At 56.0% G+C, this 22320-nt stretch overlaps 1 protein-coding gene across 2 annotated transcripts in view; it reads right to left on the bottom strand.

The window, feature by feature from the left end:
• XXYLT1 (xyloside xylosyltransferase 1) overlaps window positions 1-22320 on the bottom strand; it is a 72034-nt gene that overhangs the window by 35801 nt on the left and 13913 nt on the right. Inside the window, exons 1-2 of one of the 2 annotated variants that reach the window (XM_075004472.1) lie at window positions 18261-18472; window positions 14971-15118 (exon numbers count right to left, since the gene is read on the bottom strand). In XM_075004472.1, coding sequence (XP_074860573.1) covers window positions 14971-15118; window positions 18261-18317 — 205 coding nt within the window. In that variant the 5' untranslated portion in view covers window positions 18318-18472. Of the gene's footprint in view, window positions 1-14970; window positions 15119-18260; window positions 18473-22320 lie in introns of those variants that run through there. The other variant, XM_075004471.1, reaches the window with a different exon arrangement.

Raw genomic sequence — 22320 nt, forward strand, 5'->3', positions numbered from 1 at the left:
TACATACACAACAAGAAGTCCTGTGGCACCTTATAGACTAACAGATATTTTGGAACAGAAGCTTTCGTGGGCAAAGACCCGCTTTGCCAGAGGCAGATACATAAGGCTTGTCTACACTAGCTCCCTACTTCGAAGGGAGGATGATAATTAGGGTGTTCGGAGTTTATTAATGAAGTACTGCGGTGTATATGCAGCACCTCATTAACCAAATTCCTCCCCACAGCAACTCCAAAGTGTTAGACGTCAAAGTGCCGGCTGGCACGTAGCCGCGACTCACCCGCTGGTACTTCAAAGTCCCTTTACTCCTCAAAACTTTGAAAAGGGAGTAAAGGGACTTTGAAGTTGCCCAGGCACTTTGAAGTACCGGCGGGTGAGCTTTGGAGTTGTCAGGGGAAAAAATTTGCTTAATGAGGTGCTGAATATGCACTGCAGCACTTTATTAATAAACGCCCAACACCCTACTTACCATCCTCTCTTCGAAGTAGGGAGGTAGTGTAGACAAGCCCACAGACTTCTGTAAGGCACTGGACTAGTACTACACAATGCTTTAATTAAAAAGCTAGAATAATACATAAAAGTCAACACTGGGTACATTACATGGATTAAAACTGGCGAATTGACAGATTTGAAAGTATAACTGTAGATGTAGAATGGTTACTGAGTAGGCCTGTTTCACCCCAGGACTGGTTCTTGGTCCTATGCTATTTAATGTTTATTAATGACTTGAAAGCAAACATATCATAACTAGTGAAACTTGCAGACATAAAAACAGGTGGAGTGCGAAACTACAGAGGACACATCACTGATTCAGTACAATTTGAATCATTTGGTAACCAGGGTACAAGCAAGCCCTGTGGGTTGTAATATGGCCCAGTATCCAGTGAGGAACAAAGAAAGCAGCATCCATCACCTGTGCACCCAGTGGGCATGGAGAGCTAGCTCAAGTCACAGCACTGACGGGGCTGCAGCGGAGCTGCCTAATTTTGCAGGGCTGGCGGCTGAAGAACTCTCTCTGCTGGCAGGATGAGCTGATGTGCTCTAGACATCCAAGAAACGAGAGATGCTATTTTCTAGACCTGCGCCGATGACTGCCTGGGGTAGGTTTTGCTCCTCCATGTGAAACACTCCAATCCTGTCAGAAACCATGTGCACTGAGCCACTCAAACCTGGCGACTCACTAAGGCCAGCGGGTGCAGGGTGAAAGCCAGAGGCTGACAGTGTTGAGTGAGGGAGGCTGCCACTTAACCATAGAGGAAGTGCAGGGACAAGTATCTTCCCCTAACTCAGCTACAAGCCCACCCTGACTGGGCTCTAGGCAACCGAGACAGCTGAGTCCCCATGGGCTGCCCAGGCCTTGCCTCCCCTCCTCAGTGACCACTGTGGGGTCCTGTGCCCTTGGAATCGGCCTGAGATCCACCACATCAGCCCTGCAGTGCTCTGCACAGCCACACTGCCAAGAAGGAGAAGAAAAGCTCCCTGGCTCATCCACGATACCAGGACACCAGCTTTCTCACACATGGCCTCACAGAAGGGCACCAGCTGCCCAGCCAGGGAAGAGGGAATGGGAGGGGAGACGGGACTCAGGAGCCTACATGTGTGAGACTGTTCATTGTCCAGCTCTGGGATGACACCATTCAGGGCAAACAGGGAGAAACCCCTTTTCCAGAACATTTGTCCCCTGTATCGGGGGTAGCCGCATTAGCCTGTATCCTCAGAAATAACGAGAAGTCCTGTGGCACCAATGCTCCAAACATGTATTAGTCGATAAGGTGCCACAGGACTTCTCTTTGTTTCGTTTCCTGGGGATTTCATTCCCTGCACTTACACTGCAGCAGACTAAGGGAAACATGGCAAATGCAAACTCAGACAAGACAGAAAGACAGCCTTTCCACTGCCACAGCTGTTTACTGCCCACCTTTAATGCCAGCAGAGCCCTGAAAGGTTCCATGATCCCATGACCATGTGCAGTCACCCTGTAGCTATACCAAATGCTTTGCAGTGGTTGCTTGGTTATGTAACATCACAGCTGCTTAGATTTTAATATAAAGCCAACAACCAACCAGCTGAGCTGCTGAGTGTTCACCACTACCTGGATTAAAAGGACTCTGCTGACTGGTTTCCATATCTACATTTTATGTACAGGTGCCATCATGGAGCAACAAACTGGACCTTAAGAATCCAAGCACCATCTTCAGCATCCCCCAGCTCTACTACCATGGGTCTAGTCACACTTAGCAACCACGGGGGCTCCATCGCAGAATCTACTGTGATAAGCACCAGTACTTTGCACAAGCAATAGTTCAGCACAGCCGGCGGGTGCCAACGCACCAGTCTTTCCCACTATACAGTGGGAAATGGCTCCATGTGCTGGTGAATGACAAGGTCACACACTCAGTCTGTGGCACAGCCAGGGTTAGGATGCAGGTGTTCCTGACTCCCAATCCAGTGCTCACCCCTGCGGCTGTAACATGCTTGCTTCTGTGGCACTGGCCAAGTTACCACCTCTTGTATCTTTTGCCCCACCTATACCCGGGGAGTGGCACACACAAGCCAGCTCCTACCTCACAGGGGACTGCCGGCTCTATTACTTAATGGCCAACGGGGCAAGTGTGCTGATATTGATGACCAGGGAGGGGTGTGTGTGGCGGGGGGTGGACATGTGTAAGCAAAAGGGAGCAGCATCTGCTGCTGCGTTGGTGAACCACATGCAACCCACTGACCAAATGGCCCCCAAGCGCAGAGGGAACGAAATCGCCTGTTTGTTCTCCGAGATCATCTAAATGCCAGTTTAAAAACCAGGAATCAGCGAATTTGGTGCAAGTGCCCTGCCACTGTCGTTTTACCAACTCACAAGGAAGGCATCAGGTCACGGCACTGCCCACTTGTGGCCGACTGCCAACACCCCCCTCTGTACTGACTGTGTCCCTACGAACAGCGTGCAGAGAACACACAACGCCCGCCCAGTGCCTGGCAATGCCTGCGCTGCCGACAAACACCTGCAACTGGTGATGTCTCTCTCTGCATGCCAGGCCCCTCTGCGGGAGCCACCCGCTGCCGTCCACAACTCCTCTAGGCCCCGTCTGACACAGTCCCCAGCACATGGGAACGAGTGACCAGTCCCGCTGCCTCCCCGCCACTCAGGCAGTCTGTGATGGGAACCAGGGTTGGGAGAGTGCTTTGAGAGTCACGTGTTGGGCGAAGAGTGAACACAGCCTCTCCCCCGGGACATGGGGCTAGTCCCTGCTCAGTGCGCTGCTGCAGCACGCCACTGGCACCTGGGGATGGTGTAGGCTTCTCCCAGACCCACAAGCACGCTGCCATGCCCAGCTTGCACCAAGGAGAGAGAAAAGCCAACTGAGCTCAGGCCTCGCTTTCAGCTCCACCCTTCTCAGGGCCACTAGCATCTTCCCGGATCTGCCCATCTCTGCCCCTGCTTCTGGGCAGCAGCCTCAGGGGAGGCTCCCAAGCACCCACCCCATGCTCCAGGGAGTCAGCTCCCCTGCCCTGCTGTATATTCTCCCCCGGTATCGCCTGTCCCAGCCCCCAGAAGCCCTTTCCACGCCCAGGGGTAGTCTATGCCCAGTAACTGGCTGGCTGGGACCCAGCTCCTCTGCACAGGGAGTCCAGGTACCCTGTGGCACAGAGTATGCAGAGAGGAGCTAGGCCCTACGGGCACAGCTGCCGTGAGTTAGCAGAGGGAGCAGAGCTGGCAGCCCCATGGCACACTACAAAGGCTGCAGCCAGGGAGCGAGATGAGCCTAAAGGAAGACAGATCTCATCCCATGTACAAGAATCTCGTTTCAGCATCCAGCAGACCCCAGGGAAGACAGGTCACAGCTGAGCTCTGTTCCTGGAGAGGGCTGAGCTGGGGTCTGCCCCCGTCCTGTCTCTGGCTCTTCGCTCCAGGGCAGACGCCCAGCGCTGTTCTGCTTTCACAACCTGCAGCGTGGGATGCATGGCGCTCACAGCTGGGGTGGCAGAGCCAAACCCAGCACGCTGCACAAAGGGCACCCCAGACTAGCCAGGCCAGGCCAAGCCCTCTACATACACTTGTGACCCCAGCACCTGTGGGTAAAGCCTGAGCTTGCCTTACTGCTTGCCTGCCACGTGGGGCCCTGCACTCCTGCCATGGCCTGATGCTACTTCCAGCACCAACGAGTGCCTATTGGGTCAGGCTGGGTAGCGGTCAGGGCCCCCAGGGGCATGTGGGCTCCACCACGTCTCATTTCATCACTGGGATCCGCAGCCCAGGGCACTGTGTGGGTTAATTATTGCCAAACACGTGCAAACAACATGAGTAACGTGAACGCTCTGGACTCACAGCTCTTCACGCCCCATGTTCATCCTTCTTACATGGCCAGGTGTTCGCTGGCCTGCTGCACGTGGGTCACACCACCACCAGTTACCAGAGCGCTGAGGACAGGAGGAAATCACTGCGGGAAATGAAAGAGGATGCAGGCCGGAGAGGCGGAGAACGTATGGCTCAGGTACATGGTTTTCCCATTTCCAATGCATCCCGCCCCTTCTATCCACATGTCCCCTGCACACCTGGCTCTGTAGCCACACTAATCCCAGCACCTGCCCTGCCCAACACACTAGCCTCACTGTGAAAAAGACTAACAAAAACCTCTCACGCCAGACGAGATCTGCACTTTGCTTGCTGAAGCCCTCAAGGTATCGGTAAATCAGTGCGAAATACCATCAGCCTGCCTGGTGCTGCAGGCTTGTCCAGCCTGCTCTGTCTGCAGGGGAGCGATGTCGTCACTTCAGGCAGCAGCAATGTGATGCCAAGACGCAGCTAGCATGTGCCATCGTCAGAACCCTCTGTTGGCAGAGACTCAAAGTGGGATGCAGTCACCACCCACAGGTCTCAGCTTTCCTGAGTGTGTTAGCATGAAGCAAACAGTGTGTCAAGAGCTGACTCCCTAGAACGGGAACACAAGACACAGACATGAACACCCCACCTGTGGTCAAAAAGCTACTAGACGGGAGCACCTGCAAGACTCTAGCCTACCTCCACCGCCCTCCCACTAAATGACATGGATATTTGCAACAAATCCAGGGTGGCAACCTCACAACTCCACGTTTGCCGCCACACATCAAGCAAGGCGGCTGCAGAAATGGCACTTGGACCTTCTGATCTGAAAGAACAGGCCTCAGTAACTCGTGTGGTTTCCTGTACAGGTGCTATGACGCAGAGTGGGTAATTCCATGCAGCAGAGGACAGTGACTGTTTGTCAGAGAACTTGAGCCATTAATGAGCTTCACCTCCCACGTGCCAGGGGACAGAGGTGCCACTAGCCCTGTGTTACACATGGGGAAACAAAGTGCTTTCCTCAAGGGCACCCAAAGAGTCCTGCTGCACTCAGGATGGAGCCCACAGCCCTGGAGCCCCAGGTCTCTCCTTTAACTATGAGACATTTAAGCAGAATCTCCAAACTGCCTCCAAGGAGATAGGACCGGAGCAAAGATGGGAAATTTCCACCTCTGTCTCTGTGGCAAGTGTACAATCTGCACCACAGCCAACTTTCTTACCCAAGTTACCTTCATGGACCAAGTGAAACCCTGGCATATGGGAGGAACTTGCAGGACCATCTGCCAATGGCCTCCAGCGACACTTGGTCTCCCTTGCCCCAACTAGGGGGCAGAGGCTGGTGTGAAGACTGAATGCAACATGGCTCAGGCCACACAGCCAGCATGAGGCTGCAGAACCAGCTGCACAGGGAAGTGCACCGCCTGCAGCCAGCAGGGATCTGCCTTGCTACGGGCATGAGCAGTCCTGAGCTGTACCCATCCTGCAGACTGTAAATGAGAGAGTCCCATGCTTGGCCGTCACTGTGCCGCCCACCAACCGTGCAAGGGAAAGTGTGGTGCGAGTGTGCGCACTGCCATGCACATTCCCCACCAGCTCACACGCTGGTGCTCCAGCACCTGGGGAGCACTAGGCATAGAAACCAGACGTGTCCACGGGAGCCAGGTGTCAGCAGCTCTTTAGCAGGACACCTCACACCAAAAGTGCACAGCAACAAGAACCCTGGCAGCCGCAGCGCACAGCTCTGCTCCCTCCCCAGTGCAAGAGCTCTTCGCTATCTGTCTGACAGCCCTGACCCGAGGGAAGCTGTCTGCCGGTGCGGGAGGGGCTACCGTGGCTGTGTGACTCTGAGAATGTCCATCGGCCTCTCCATGTCTGTTCTCCTCTGTGCAGTGGGTAGAGGCTCCCCAAGAACTCAGCTCCTGCCATGACATTCTCCAGTGCTCGGTGTCTGCCTGACCCCTGGGCGCCTGGTCTCTGCTCTATGGGACCTGTGGCCACAGGCTGGAAACTCAGAGTTGAATTTAAGACAGGAAGAGAAATGCCTCGTAGTCCCAGATTTCGTCTCCTTCCCTTTCCTGCCTGCAGCCCCTGCCTGGCCACAGTTCCAACTCATCTCCTGCCTCAGGAGTGTGTGGAGAGAGCTGGGGCCTGGGGGAGCAGCCAAAGCCCCGTAGCAACCAGGCAGGCATTACAATCTGTGCAGAGCAAAGCTGCAAACAGCTGTGACCTGCTCCCTGCGTTCCTGGGACTGCGGCAGAGGCAGCAGCAGCCTCCCCTGGTGACGGGGGTCGCTTCTTGCAGGAGATAACTGCCTGGTCTGTAGGGCAGGGTAATGGCGAGCTGCAAAGTCACTCACAGGAGGGGAGAGACCACCACTTGCAGGCTACAGGTGCGCTGCCGGCCAGCCGCCTCCTGTGTGCAGCGGAGAGGGGGTTAGGAACTGGCGTTAAACCACCTGACGAAACAAAGCCCTTTGACTGGGGCTGGGAGCTGCTTCTGTGTCAGCACCAGAGAGTGGGGGAGAACGCTCAGCGCAGAGGTAACACGGCCCCTGAGCTGAGTGGCGCCAGCGTGTGTGCTGGCCAGAAGGCCAGGCAGCCAGCACATGTGGCAGACACACGCTGGGCTGCCTGCTCATGGCCCTATTGTTTATTGACTCCCGACTCCTTTGATGAGTTCTGCTACCTAGGAATTACTGTCCCGACGGGCGAGCAGCAGGTGCTGCGAGTTGAACCTCCAGTCCAGGGCAGATGCCGCCCACAAGAGACAAGCCCCAGGCACCTCCATATGCCACTGCTCATCCTCTTGGCCTTGCGCAATCTCCCACCAGGGTTTGAACCTGGAGGATAGTCCCTTATCTCCACTGGACCCAGAGAAGGGAGCATGCCCAGGCTTTGGTAAGGCCTCACCCTGGTGGGCAGCCATGGTCTGTCGCTGGCTACATGGTGTATGGGCTGTCCTAGAGCCCGCTCTGCACTGCTTGGGTGACTCAGCCTGTGCCTGCAGTGTGCCTGTAACGTAGGTTCACTCCTTCCAGGTCAGTGTGTGATCGTGCGGTGCTGACTACTCCCATCTGCCAGGGAGACCATTGGAAGCACAGCACCACCTCCCAGGATCAAGGCGCCAACTGCACATATCCCGTGCTCCTGCCAGGATGGCCCGATGGACTTCAATGTGTGCCAGAGCGTGCACCCTGGTGGCACACTGCACCGTCCATTTGCACTGGTCAGCCAGCAGGGTGTGAGCACCAGCCCCGGCGACCTGCAGAGAGACCCAGAGAAGAGCACCACCTACGAACCACGCCAGCACACCGCTGCCTGAAGGGAGAAGCGAAGTGGCTGAGGCAGGAGCTCAGTGCAGGGGACAGACGCCATCTTTACCGCACCCAGTGACTCACAAAGGGCCCAGAACATTTTGCAGCACATGTGCGATGCCAACGGCAGTGGGTGGCAGGACACAGGCAAGCAGCCTGAGCCAGCATGGAGCTCCTCAGATCCCCGGGCCCACGGCAAACTCCACACAGCTCTGTGGGTTATTTATGCAAACATGCTCGGTTCCCTGGTCTGCCTTTTGTTCCTCGCTTCCTTTGTTTTTCTAACCTCAGCATTCCTGGCTGTTCCCAGCAGTTTTCCCCTGAGCTTCCCTGAGGGCCATGAGCAGTTTCCTGTTTTGTTGTGTGTTTCCCGGCTCGGGTCCTGTTTTCTCCACGGATAAATTCTCTCCTTCTGCCCTAGGACAAATCCTGCTTCCCATGGGGCAGAGTCCTGCCCACGTCTGAGCCAGGCCAAGAGCCACTGGGAGGCTGCCACCACAGGCAGAAGTGTGAGCAGGCGCAAACACAACTCAGTTCACAGGCCCTGCGGCCAGTGTGAACAGCACACCACGGACAGCCGGCCGAGGAGCTCAAAACACAGTATCACCTCGGGAGCTGCACGCTCCTGGTGCCCCCACGAGGCACGTGCCTTTGGAAAACGCCCACTTCGCAGGGCGGCTGGTGAGATACCACCTGCAAGCCCCGAATGCGCACACAAGGCCTCGGGCCAGGCCCACTGCCACAGCTGAGCTGCACTTGCCTAGAGGAGACCCCTGCAAAGGCCCATGACGGTCCTGAGGTGCTCAGTTCCCAAGCCTGGTGTCAAACAGCCCTCTCGCAGCAGGGCCCCCCAGTCTCCATCTTGGGCTGCACCAAGCCCATCAGTTGAAACTGAATGACCACTCTGGGGCCCTCTGCCTCAGGCCAGAGCACAGGGCTCTGCTGCCCCTGGGGAGAGGCGGGAGGGGCGATGCGTGAAGAGCGACAGGCAGGCAGGCACGTGGGAAATGTGCTGTCCCTCCTTTTGGCCTTGAGGCTGATGCTGCAGTGCCCCCTCCACACCTGGACCAGCAGGGTGTGCGGCGAAGGAGCTGCCCCTCACGCACCTCTGCGCGACAGGCTCTCGTGCCAGACGTGCAATGAGCTGAGGCCTTGGCGTGCTTTCAGCCTCTCACAATCTGGCCCTTCAAGGTTCCTTGCAACCCAGCCTGTTATCCACAGGCACAACCACCCCCTACCCTCAACGGTGCCCACACATACAGTCCCCTGATCCATACACTCCTCAGGCCCCTTGTTCTGCTGTAGTGGTCCTTGCAACGGTCTCTGCCCACGCGCCTGCCTCAGAACCGCCTGCCGCGGGAGCTGAACTCCATCCAGACATGGGTGCACCACGGGAAGGAGCCCTGCCAGCCAGCCGCCACTTCCCCCGCCCCCTCCGCCACAGAGACAGGACTTGCAGCACGCGGCGGGGGCAAGACAAGGGCGTGCCCAGGCACTTCCAGAGTGCCCTGACCCCAGCAGCTGCACTGTGGACACTGCCCAGCACTAGCCCCAGCCTTTCTTTCCTTGCTAGGGGGCAGCAGGTTGGACAGCTCGCAGCCCTGCTCCAGGTTTTATCCCTGTTCCCACAGCACTTTCCAAAGTCAACTAAGAAAACCAGCCCCCAACCCACAGGTTCTGCGTAGTTCACAGCAGTCTCTTAACAGCAGCCCTGGTTCTCCTGTTCTACAGGCAGCCCAGAGCAGTCAGTTAACACCAGCCCCCATCCTCCTGTTCTGCACAGCCCAAGCAGTTAGTCAACACCAGCTCCCTGTCTGCCTGTTCTGAGAACAGCCCAGAGCAGTCAGTTAACACCAGCCCCCATCCGCCTGTTCTGCACAGTCCAAGCAGTTGGCTAACACCAACCCCGAACCATCTGTTCTGCACAGCCCAAAGCAGTTAGTTAACACCAGCCACCGTGCGCCGGTTCTACACAGTTCAGAGCAGTTGATTAACACCAGCACCCGTCCGCCTGTTCTGCACAGTCCAAACAGTCAACACCAGTCCCCGTTCACCTGTTCTGCACAATCCAAATAGTTAACACCAGCTCCCTGTCTGCCTGTTCTGCACAGCCCAGAGCAGTCAGATAACACCATCTGTTCAATAAGCAGAATCCCAGCGTGCTCTTGGCCCCACTAGAGGCATCTGCTGGCCTGCCAGGGAAACGCCTCCAGCAGCACAGAGGAAGGGAAGGGAAGGACGCTCCATAGAGGCAGAACAAGCTCTCCGGGTTAATGTGCCAGCAAACAAATTGCACAAAGCCCCCATGCCCCCAACACAGTAGAGCAGCAGCTCCCACAATGCGATTCCAGCCCATCAGCTAATTAACAAATTAGGGTATGTGCCACCCACTGATGAGAAACTATCAACAGCCCCTGCACCTGGCAGCTTCCTCATGGTTTTATTTCCCAGCTGCACGGCATGATCTCACCTGGCTCGCGCTCAGACCTGCCTGTCTCCTTGGTGCTGCCCTAGTCCCTTAACTGACCAAATGGGAGCAGATGCTCTGGCCCAGGGATGCTGGACCCAGTCTGTGTGGGACAATGCTGCACCCTCTCTTTGCTTGTCCCTAGGCACTGCCACAGACACCAGTGTGGGGCACCCTCCTCGGCTAGGCCAGTGAGACACAGTGGGGTTTGCAGGGATTTTACTCCCTTTGTCATGTTGCACCTGTTTCCTTCTGTCCTGTAGTAACTCCAGGTGGGTGCCTGAAGTACCCTGGCGCTTGTCTGATGGCTCCCCCTCGGGATGGGACCCAGCTCCACAGATCAATCATTCCCTTCCACTGCGGAAATGAGCTGGACTTTGGTGGATTTGCCACAGGGCAGCCCTCTTTTGCACAGCTCGACAATGTCCATTACAGGTCATCTTCCTGTTGTTTCCAGGGACTGCAGGCTCACAAGCTGATGCTTGCAGCTCCCCAGAATTGCCTGGAAGAATCCCTTAAGTGTGCCAGCCCTTAAACTGAGGCCCGGTCTCAGGAGTGCCCTCCATGACAGACCCAGGTAACACCAGCCCCAAACAGAGGGCTGAGAGACAGACATGCTTGTTTAAAACTGCAGCTGAGGAGTGCCTGGCTAGCAGGGGGCTCGTCAGTGAATTGCGTAACTGCAACCAGGCCTAGAGGGTCCTTTCCATCAATCCAACAGAGACGGCTAGACCCCCCTACTCAGTAACCTGGGAAATACTGCACCGCCCCCCCCCCCCCCCCTCCCCCGAGTGCTGGCTTCTGAGGGGCGAACGCTTCCCCTGATGAGTACAGAGTCAGGGCGTAGCATGAACACTTAAAAGAAGAGAGATATGCACCATTCCTCTGTGTGTGTGGGGGGGGGTCCATACTCACTGTACCAGAGCACCAGGCTGCTTGGGAAGGGATTACACATCCCTGAGGCACAACCCTTTCCGTGAACTCATCACTGTCCTGCGACGTGACCCGTGACAGCCACCCCAGGCTGACCCAAACCTAAGACTCCCACCCTGCAATGTCCAGCCAGAGAGCAGCACTGCCCGCCAGAAGCAAACCTCTCTGAGCACACTGCTGGAAGGCACTGCTGTCTTCAGAGCTGACCCTGGCAGCTGCAGCTGCTCTCTGCTCAGCCTGCTGCCCAGCAGGCAGCTCTGAAGGCAGTGCTGCCTGCACAAAGGACTGTGGGCACCTGGCTGCCTGGCACGTTGGTCCATCTTGCACACGACACGCAGTCTGTTCCTCACCTTCCCTGCTCCCTGCCTCTGCCCACCCCACCATCACTGACCACTCCCTCCTTCCAGGGCACGTCTGCAGAACCCTGCCCTGGGGTCAGCCACTCAAACCTCGACATGCTCAAAGCGACAAGAGAACCTGCCCATTTCAGAGCCTCGTGGACGTGACTTTCCGCAGTCTGCATTCTTCCTTCTCGTCTCTTAATGGCAAATGCCAAGTCCATTCTTAGCTGCCCCAGGTGCCCACAGGAAGGATGCTCAGGCTCCAAGAACCTAACAAGTGACTGACCTGTTTGGCCACAGCAGGCAGCTGGGACATACCTGTTTCTCTGATGGAGGAGGACACAGCTGGATGGCAAGAAACACAAGACAGCAGCCTGCTGACCTGCAGAAGAGCAGGACTTTGCCATTTTGGAAATTAACAACTATCAGGGACAGACTGCTGAACAGTGCCCCATCGACTCTCCTGTTCTGCCCCACACTGGGTGCCTGGCCAGGCCAATATAAACACACTCACAACCCGAGGCATTAGGCAGATTCACTTACACCTGGGTGAGTGTTCAACCAATGGAAAAGTCATCACAAACTAACCCGAGACAGCCTTTTTCCTCCGGAGAGCACCCCCTGCAAACCATGCTGTATGCTCATGTGCCAGGGGGCCAACCTCGTCAGGTCACCCGCCTGCCCGATGCTCTGACCATCCTCCAGAAGGTGTCCAGAACAACAGAAGGATGTCAGCGTCTCTCCATTTCCTGCTTGTCTGGAAAGTAACAAGTGCATGTAAATGCTGGTGCTGCAGGACGTACGGTGGGTTTGGGCCAGCCCTTCCCCTTGTGTTAACTCAGCCACAAGGGGCTTTATGGCCGCTCAGAAGCCTCCCGAGCACATTTCAGAATGCCTGCTGAGCCCTGGCAGATACGGCGACGCTGCCATCAGAGGTGTGGCTGTAGCACATGCAGACACACCCAACTCAGCTTCGATCTCAGCAGAGGCAGGGACACCCTAGCAGAATCGGTGTGCAACCTGACCCAGAGCATGGGCAGGCAGATGAGCATCTACTGCCAGTCGATTTGGGGCCCATGGACACTGGGTGCCCAAATCCCTTAGCCAACTTTGGACATCTCAGTCCTGCCCCAGCAGAATGCAGCTTCCCCGTGAGAAGCTCTGGGAGCTTGTCATGGGGGACACTGGCTAGCCAGTTCAGCTCCCAGCCAGCCACTCTGCAATGGCGGGCAGCTGGGCTGGATGGCCTATCAGGCCTTCCCCTTCTCAAATGCAGGGCCTGATTCCCAGCCCCATTCTCACCACTGCAATGCACTTGCCTGCAGAGCAGAGCACAGCCTGAGGGCCCCGCTCAGCAAGGCATACTGCTTGGGGAGCCTCCCCCTTGAAGCCAGCGGGCTCGGCAAATGCAGGTACCTTGTTGAATCAGGGACACAAGACACACAACACCCACGTACTGTGACCAATGTTCCCTCTAATTTTTTCCATTCATGTGCAGAATAAATTGTAGACATGCACCAAGGCCTGGGCCAATGTGCACAGCCAGTAGAAACACAAACCTGGCTATGGGTACCCTATCTATCAATCAGCTGGGTGCCACGGGAATCTCTTCTGAGCAGCTGCACAAGCGTCCAGCGTACAGGGAACACTGCCTCTGACCATCCACCTAACCCAAACATTTCTCAGCCTGTCAGCAGCCCAGCCACTCACTGCAGCCTGGCCCCGCGTGAGATAGAAGAGTTTTAGCACAAAGGGAGAACAGAGCAGGGACGAATCACAGGGCTGGAAAAGACCTTAGGAGGTCATCTAGTCCAGTCCCCTGCCTGAGGCTGGACAAGGACATTTACAGGCTGAGCCCATGGAGAAGACAGGTCCCAGGAGAATGACCCATGGGCTGCAGGAAGGAAAAGGCTGCAGCTTACTGAGCCAAGCCTCTTTTCCACACTTGCTTTGTTTTCCTAGAGATTTATTGCTGTCCGCTGGTCACACAATAAAGGAGAGAGCCAGGCAGGAGAACAACAGATAAAGACAAAATCAATGACCATCAACCAGCAGTGCTTTCCTAGGGGAAAGGCATGCACTAATTGATACACAGCCCTGCTCCCGGCGTCTGCTCATACCGCCAGCCAGCTAGCTGGGGCCGCCAGCTACGGCAGTGCAGTGCATCGCCAGCCGGGCAGGGGTGGAACAGCAGGAAGTTAACGTAACCGGAGAAGTTCCGATGTTGCTGGGTGCAGAGACGAGGCCAGGCAGCCTCCTGCTCCATGCATCTCTGCAGCTCAGGGCTGCTGTCTACTGTCCTTCAGGTCCTCTCAGTGAGCTGCAGGTGCACTATGGACTCTCTGACATCACATGGCAGAGTCCTGGTGTGCTCACTCAACCCGCAACATCACCAGCGGTCCAGCCACACCTCCCAGCTGCTGGCCCATCCACACAACTGAGGCCATCTCTAGCAACACCCCTTTGAACCTGAGTTATGGGGCAGGCTGGCAGGACACAGAGCTCACCCTGGCCTGGGCCCACCCCAGGGCTTGTGTGGACCGTCGGACAGGTCTGTGTCTTTAAAGGCAGGCTCACACAGCTCTCCCTTGCAGGGCCATGGGGACAGCTTCAGCCAACGTGGCCTTTGCCAGGCTCCTGGAGAGCACAGAGCAGAAATCAGGCTCCAAGCCCATCACAGAGAATTACCTCCTCTGGGGACCCTACGAACACATTACAAAGCCTGACTAAGGGGCTCAGCGCTGCTGCGGATGAGCCCAGGCAGTCCCCAGCCACCACCTGGCAAGAACAGCTGCAGCATCGCTCCCTCCAGCTCCTCCCCTGCAATGGGCCGCGGAGCCCAGTCCAGGGCACACGCAGCGGAGGGCGTGCCAGTGATACAGTGCTGGGCGCCAGGCTGCACTGACAGCTCTTGCACTCTACGCTCGGTCAGCGGCTCGCAGCTCGTGGAGGTCAAACCTGATTTCTGCAGGACTAGACACACTCCTGTCAGGGACGGTCTAGAGCAAGGGAGGGCAAATGTTCTGTCCTGGAGGCCACATCAGGTACTTACTGGGGTGGGGGGCTGGGCAGGGAAGGCTAGGAGGGGCTGTGCCTCCCCAGACAGCGAGACATGGCCCAGCCCCTGCCTCCCACCCTAACCCCAGCTGCGCCTCCCGGAGCACCAGGGCCAGTGGCACTGCAGCCCTGCCACCTGCCAGAGCTGCAGCCACAACACCTTTGAGTGCCAGGGCAGGTGGCAAGTGTGCTGCCCTGGCACGGGGGCAGCTGAGGCTTCAGGGCGGGCTGCCCACTCTCACCGCACACCCAGGATCTGGGCTGACTCCTGGGCAAAGCTGTCCTGACCCACTCCTGGGTGGGAGCTCGGGGGCCAGACGGGCTGCACGTGGCCCCTGGACCAGTCTGCCCCCCTCTGAGCTATATGGTGCTTGGGCCTGTTGCGAGCAGGGGCTGGACTCAGTGCGTTCTCAAGGATCCCTCCCAGGCTAACGATCCTCTGGGATCGCGCTCACAGTTCCCATTACAGCAGCCTCTGTGCACGGCACTGACCCGGGTGAAACTGACTGCGTCTCTCCAGCCGCCGCCACCCCACCGCGCTCACCTGGGGGCATGATGCGGTGCATGGCCACCGAGAGGAAGAAGATGGAGTCGCTGTAGTAGGCCCCCGACCCTGCACTGAAGTGTTTCTGCATGGCCTCAACCACTGGGAACAGCTGTTGCGTCAGCTCGTCCACGTCATGGAACGTCACCTGAGGAGACAAACCACCGTCGGGCTCACTGTACAGCAGATAACACCCGCCATCTGCAAGCGGCACGCAAGAGCTGCTACACCGGCAGTCTCCCACACCACGAGGTGGAATAACGGGAGGGATTTAACGGGACGGGACCGGCCGCCAGAGATGGCGCAATGGTGACTTGCAGCTGGAGGAGTTCTCAGTCAGTCAGTCACGTTACAAGTCTGTCAGACTCTTCTTCGGGCAAATGGAAACCCATAGTGCTACCGAAAGCTCAGGAACAAGCAGACCAGTGCAGATAACTACACAAGCCAGGTCTTTCTGTAGCAATGTGCGCCAATGCTGCGTACCGGCCTCTCTGCAACAACCCTCCCTCGAGCCGGGGTTCGCACGGCTGTGGCTGCTGGTGGGGCTCTGCATACCAGCCGGCTCCCAGCCATAGGACTGCTGGAGCTCCTGCCAGCCCTGCAGCAGAGGGGGGGCTGGGTGCAGGAGCCCCAACCATGGGAACCCAGGTGAGCCTACCAAAGAGCTAAAGGCCGATCTGGAGTGGCACAGTCCCTGGCTCCCTCTGTTAAGGAGATTATTAGCAATGACAAGCATCTAAGTGAAGCGAACACACACTAATTAGGTCACACTCTGGAAAACAAAAGTCCTCGCGTCCAAGAAACATAGGTGCAGGGAGCTGAGGCAAGGGAACGCTGCAGTGCGGAGTGGTAAATCCGTCTTGTCTGAGGCTTCAGACCACAGGGCTTCAGGCAGCAACAAGTAGCTCCTACAGACTCACGAGCCCCCTGGCATGATTCTGCCTTCTGCCCTACCCAGGGCGCTCTCCCCAAGTGGGATGGCCCTGCAGTCTACATGGCATCCTTGAAAATAAAAGGCTACCACAACAAAGCATTGGCATAGGACTTAAAATCATAGACTCACAGAACAATCGAACTGGAAGACCCTCAAGAGGTGATGAAGTCCAGTCCCCTGCCCTCATATCAGGATCAAGCACCATCTAGATCATCCCCGTTAGATATTTATCCAACCTGATCTGAAATCTCGCCAATGATGGAGATTCTACAACCTTCCCAGGCAATTTATTCCAGTGGTTAAACACTTTGAGAGTTGGGAAATTTTTCCTCATGTCCAACCTAAACCTCCCTTGCTGCAATTTAAGCCCATTGATTCTTGTCCTATTTTCAGAGGCTATGGAGAATATTTTTCTCCCTCTTCCTCATAACACCCTTTTATGTACCTGTAAATCACTGTCACGCCCCCTCTCAGTTTTCTGTTTTCTAAACTAAACAAGCCCAATTCTTTTAATCTTCTCTCACTGGTCAGATTTTCTAGCCCTTTAATCATTTTAGTTGCTCTTCTCTGAACCCTCTCCAATTTCTCCAGATCTTTCCTAAAATGTGGCACCCAGAACTGGACACAATACTCCAACTGAAGCCTAATCAGCACAAAGTAGAGCAGAAGAATGACTTTGCATGTCTTGCTCAGAATACTCCTGTTAATGTGTCCCAGAATCATGTTTGTTTTTTTCCCCAACAGGGTCACACTGTTGACTCGCACTCAGTTTGTGGTCCACTGTGACCTCTAAATCCCTTTCGGCAGTACTCCTTCCTAGGGAGTCACATCCCATTCTCTACAGGAAAATGAGCGTTCCTCCTTAAGCGCAGCACTTTGCATTTGTCCTTATTAAACTTCATTTTATTTGTCTCAGACCATTCTCCAGTTTGCCCAGATCTTTTTGACTTCTGACCACACTGACTATTACCTACTACCATATGATCTTTCAGATGCTTGCAGATGGATTCCTTAACTGTTTCTTCCATCATCTTTCCTGGTACTGAAGTTAGGCTGACTGGTTTTTAATTCCCTAGGTTACCCTTGTTTCCCTTTTTATAGACGGGCACTACATTTGCCCCAATTTAGTTGGGCTTGTTTCTGCTTTTAGCAAAGGGCTGGAGTCAACGACCTTCTGAAGTCTCTCCCAGCCCAGTGATTCTAAGTCATCCCAGCCAGGGCTTTGTCCAGCTGGGACTTAAAAACCTCAAGGGATGAAAATTCCACCACGTCTCTAGGCAACGCATTCCAGTGCTTCACCACCCTCCTGCAGCCCTGACGGAGCCACCTAGCCCGGGTGTAAAGCATTGCTCTGGGGTAAGAGCTTTAGGTGTTGATGGGTGCTGGGTTAGGGACATTTAAATGAAGTCTGCAAGCACTGCAGGTGAATGGGAGCATGGTAGGAAGCTGGCTGGGTGCTGAGATGACAAGATCAGACAGGAATCCTGGTACCCCGGAGCGGAGCTGCCTCTGTCCTTGGGGTACTCCCTAGCAGTGTCATCACCAGCCTCTGCTTCCTGAATGACTGGCACTCTCCTCTGCACACTGCAGTGCAGCTCTGCTCAGAGGTTTGCGTGTCAGTGCCAGACCTCCACTCCGAAGTCCTGGGAACCAAGCTTTGGTGGGGCAGTAACATGGACAAACCACACCTCCGGGAATGCAGAAACCACCTTCCATTGGCTGCAGCACACCAATGGCAGCGCAGCTGGTCTGAGCCCTGGCTGCTCTGGGGGCCAGTGGGATGCAGGGCAATATGGTTGTCTCCCTGGCTCCAGGGACCTGGCTTCCAGGGCAAGTGTCGGTCCTGCCCTGGAAGGGCAGGGAGAGCTCAGTGCTCTGCCCCCACTTTCCATCCACCAGGGCTAGGATCAGCTCCCTGTCCCACTGGCACTATCCCCCTACCTTGCAGCTTGGAAATGCACCCTCCCCGGCCTGTAAGGGTAGAGCTATGCCTGCCTTCTGCTGGAGGCACACCGAGACCCTGCTCCTGGGCGCGGCGGCGCAGCCAGCACAGCACAGCACCGCACCAAAGGAAGAGGGGGACCGCGGCGGAAGGAGAACGGGGCAGCCGAGGAGAGGCAGGAGGGGTTAGCAAGCAGAAGTGGGGGAAGAGTAAAGCAAGGAAGGCAGCGCTGCCCCTGCCTGCATGGGACTATCCCCCAACACAAGCCTAGCACATGCCCCGCTGCAATCCTCGCCCACCTGCAGGGCTGGCTGCCTGGCTTCCTACCCGCCCCGGCTCAGAGCACAGCCTGGGAGAGGCAAAACCAGAGCCCCCGCTGCTTCTGGTGCCCTGCATGTGCATGGAATGCCTCACCTCTGGGGACAGGCTGCACCACCAGCGAGGAGTCAGCCAACGGCCGGGCAGCTGCATGGGAGCAGTGAGGGACGCCGGACAAGGGTGTGGAGCAGGCCCTGGCAGACCCTCGCACAGCAGAGACACCCAGCCTGCCTGCAGCTGGGTGAGAGAGTCCCTGCAGCACAAGGAGGGCGACAGAGCCAGCACAGCCCACAGCTAGGTGCACCCCAAAGGCAGGGGCAGCTGCAGTCCCCTTGGCAGGGCGGCGGTGCGCGTATCAGAGCCCGGCAGGCAGGAAACACACACCCTGAAGAGCTTCAAGAGAAACATGCTCGAACCCAGCACAGTTTCCAAACACAGAGCCAGGCACCGAGCTAGAGACACTCGCCAGGCCCGTCCACTCAGCCACTTGCCGACCTCCGGCAACACGTTCCTCCGCCACCTCTCCGGCTGCTCTGCCGCTTGGCCACGCAGACTCAGGGTGCAGCAGCAGCGCCACCTGCTGACAGGCTGCAAGGACGACGCCTTCCCGGCCACTAGGCATCCAGGGGCACACCCCCACTTCCTGAGCATCCGGCACCCAGCCAGCGCAGCAACTGATCCGGCCCTGTGCCGCATTCCAGCCCCCACGAATCACCCAGGAGCCCAGCGCCTGCCACAAAGAGCCCCCCAGACACAACCACAGCATGACCAGGGCCCCACCTTGCTCCGGTGAACCCCCTCTGTGCGCTAGTCAGCTCAACTTTACACCTCTTCTGCTAGTTCCATCCCCCACCCATGCCTTCAGACCCACAACTGGTTCAGCACAGTCCCTACTGCCTACCTCCACTGGGTCCCCACTGGGACCCTTTCCCCTTTGCCAGAGCGATAGGTTACCTGGGCTTTCACAGGGTTTCTTCAGCTGTGCTTCAAACGCCTCTCCCAGGCCCACCAGCCTCTGCACTGGCACCTCACACACAACTGCCATGTTTTCACCTCTGGGGGCTGGGCCAAGCGACGGCCAACATAACCTGGCACCAGCCTCACAGCACCCGACCTGGATTGACCCAGCTGAGCACAGAAGCGACCCACGTGGCACAAAGCCAATGACCCAGGCCCCCTGCTGCTCCACAGCCTGCACCATCGCTGCCTGTCAAAGCTCGGGGGGCGGGGGGTATTTCCAGCTTTGGGGCCCAGCCTTGCACCACAGTATATTTACCAACGACCTGGAAGAAAGCATAAGCAAGTCAGGAGAAGCCACACTTCCACTCTACTCTGCGTTCGTTACTTCTCAGCTGGTGTCTTGGGTCCAGTTCAGGGTGCTGCACTGCAGGGAAGCTGTGGACAAATGGGATAAGGCCCAGAGAAAAGCAGCACAAATGATTAAGGGTGTAGACAAGATGACTTCTGAGGTTCAACTGAAAAAAACTGGAGCACAAGGTTTCTTGGGCAAAGAGCCGCTTTGGCAGACGCATCTGGGCCTTTGCCCAGGAAAGCTTATGCTCCAAAAAATATCTGTCTGCCTACAAGGTGCCACAGGACTTCTTGTTGTTTGTGCAGATACAAACTAACATGGCCACCTCTCTAGTCCTGGGGCTTATTTACTCTGGGGAACGGAACGTGAAACTGTGGGGGACACAACAACGGTTTTCAAACCCACAAAAGGTTGTTAGGGGGAGGAGGAGGAAGAAAGATCGCTCTCTTCAACCTCAGAGGACAGGATAAGCAGCAATGGGTGCAAACTGCAATAAGGGAGGTTGAGGTTGGACATTAGGAAAGGTTCCTGTCTGGGCAGCTAAGCACTGGAATACGTTGCCTTGGGAGGCTGGGGAATCCAGGAAGTTCCAGGAGGTTTCAAGAGCAGGCCAGAAAAACACCTATCGGGCGGTTTAGATCAGAGGCAGGGAAACTTCTCCCTATTGCAGCCAATGACAGCACACCCCACTCCCTGAAAAATTCAGTTAGACCACATACAGCCTCCCGGGGGAGGGTGCAGAGGCTCGGGGGCAGGAGGGGGCTCCAATCTGGAGCAGAGAATTGGGATGTGGGCTCTGACTGGGGGTGCTGGGAATGAGGAGTTTGGGGCACAAGAGGGGGCTCCAAGCAAAAGGCTGAGGTGGGGGAGTCTAGGTGGGAGTCAAACTCCTCTCCCCCCCTGCCCCCGGAGCTGGCAGTGCCACCAGGAATAAAGTGCCCACAGCCTGGCTGCATGCCCTGGGCTGGGCTAGCTGTACTGACGAGGGAGGCCCCAGCTAGCGAGACGAGCGACTGCATTACAAGGAGAGCCTGGCACCCTGACAGGACAGCTCCTCAGGCCACTGCGGAAAAGTTAAATGAATTCTTTGCACCTGTATTCCCTGGAGAGGGCAAGGGAGGCGCCCACATGGGAGCCTTTCACTTTGGCAGCAAGTTGGAGGAACCGTCCCAGATGTAGGTGTCAGCAGGGGCAGACTGGGGGTCTGTCTGGCCCTGGGCCACAGGAAGTGGAGGCCCCTCCGCCACACCCCGCAGTCTCTTGCCTCACCCACTACACACACATGTTAGAAAGCAGGGCCTGTGCATGGGGCCTGGCCCTGCACCCCGGGCACTTCTGCTTGGAGCAGTGTCTTCCCCTTTTCCTTGGCAGGAGCACAGGGTGGGTGGGCAGAGCATGGGGCACCCAACTGGCCCCACTGGCTAATCTGCCACTGAAGACAGGTGGTTTTGAAACAAACTGATGAATTAACTGGTAAAAGTGTGACCAGATACATTCACCCAAGAGTTCTAGCAGCACTCCGCTATGGAAGTGCAGAGCCATTCACTGGTATGGTGCTTGTCACTTCAATCAGGCTTGGTACCACATGGCTGGAAGGCAGCCAAGCAACCTTGAGTTTTTAAAAAAGGCACCAGAGAAGATCCTGACAATTACAGGTCAGGAAGCCTTATTCCAGGGCCAAGCAAACAGAGACAACAGCAACGACAGAATGGCCAGACACAGCAAAGAGCACCTCGTAAAGGGAAATTGTGCCTCAGCGATCACTGGGAATTCTCACAGGACGCCAACAAGTATACGCACCGGGAGAGCCAGTGGACGTATGGCACCTGGGCTTTCAGAACGCCTTACACAAGGTCACTCCTGAAAGGCTCTTCAGCAAGGTAAGCAGTCACGGGACCCAAAGTGACAGGGATCGGTAACGGGTTAAAAGACAGGAAGTGAGAGGTAGGAATGGTCAGTTTTCACAATGTAGAGATGTAAACAGTGGGGTCCCCCAAAGGTCTGTACTGGGACCAGCATTCTTCCATGTTTTCCAAAAGGATCTGGATGAGGGAGTGAATAGTAAGGATAGGAAGTGCACAGATGATAATAAACTCTACTAGACTTGACTACCCTGAGTAGGCCACGGAGATATACAAATGGATCTCACAAAACAGTGACTGGGCAACAACAGGGCAGATTAAATTCAATGTTGATAAATGCAAAGTTCTCCGCACTGGAGAAAAACCCCAATCATACATACAAAGTGATGGTGTCTAGAACCAGACCTTGAAGTCATCGTGAACAGTTCTCTGAAAACATTCACCCAATGTGCAGAGGCCATCAGAAATGTACCAGACTGTTAGCAAGGAGCAGTTCTGGTCAACCCACCTCATAAAGGAGACACTAAAATTCGTGAAGGCACAGGGGAAAAGCAACACAAATGCTTGGGGGATGGAACAGCTTCCGTCTGAGGAGAGATTTAAAGACTGGGACTAATCAGCTTGTGATGGAGGACAGTAAAATCAGGAGGGGTTAGGAAGTGAATGGAAAATGTGATTTGTCCCTTCTGGTAACACAGGAACCAGGGCTCACCCACTGAAATTGACACGCAGATGTTTTAAACCAATCCAAAGGATGTGCTTCTTCGCTCTGCGCATGATCAGTCTGTGCAACTCACTGTCAGGAGACATGGTAAAGGCCAAAACCAGAACTGGGTTACCGAACGAATAAGCTCAGCTCACAGAACACAGGTCCACCGGTGATCTTGGCTAAGGTGGTCAAAGACACAACCCCAAGCTTTGGGTGACTCTAAACTTCTGACAGCTGGAAGCTGGGACTGGCTGACAGGGACAGTTTATTTGA

The sequence above is a fragment of the Carettochelys insculpta genome, chromosome 10 (assembly GCF_033958435.1).
Source record: "Carettochelys insculpta isolate YL-2023 chromosome 10, ASM3395843v1, whole genome shotgun sequence".
Classification (NCBI taxonomy): domain Eukaryota; kingdom Metazoa; phylum Chordata; order Testudines; family Carettochelyidae; genus Carettochelys; species Carettochelys insculpta.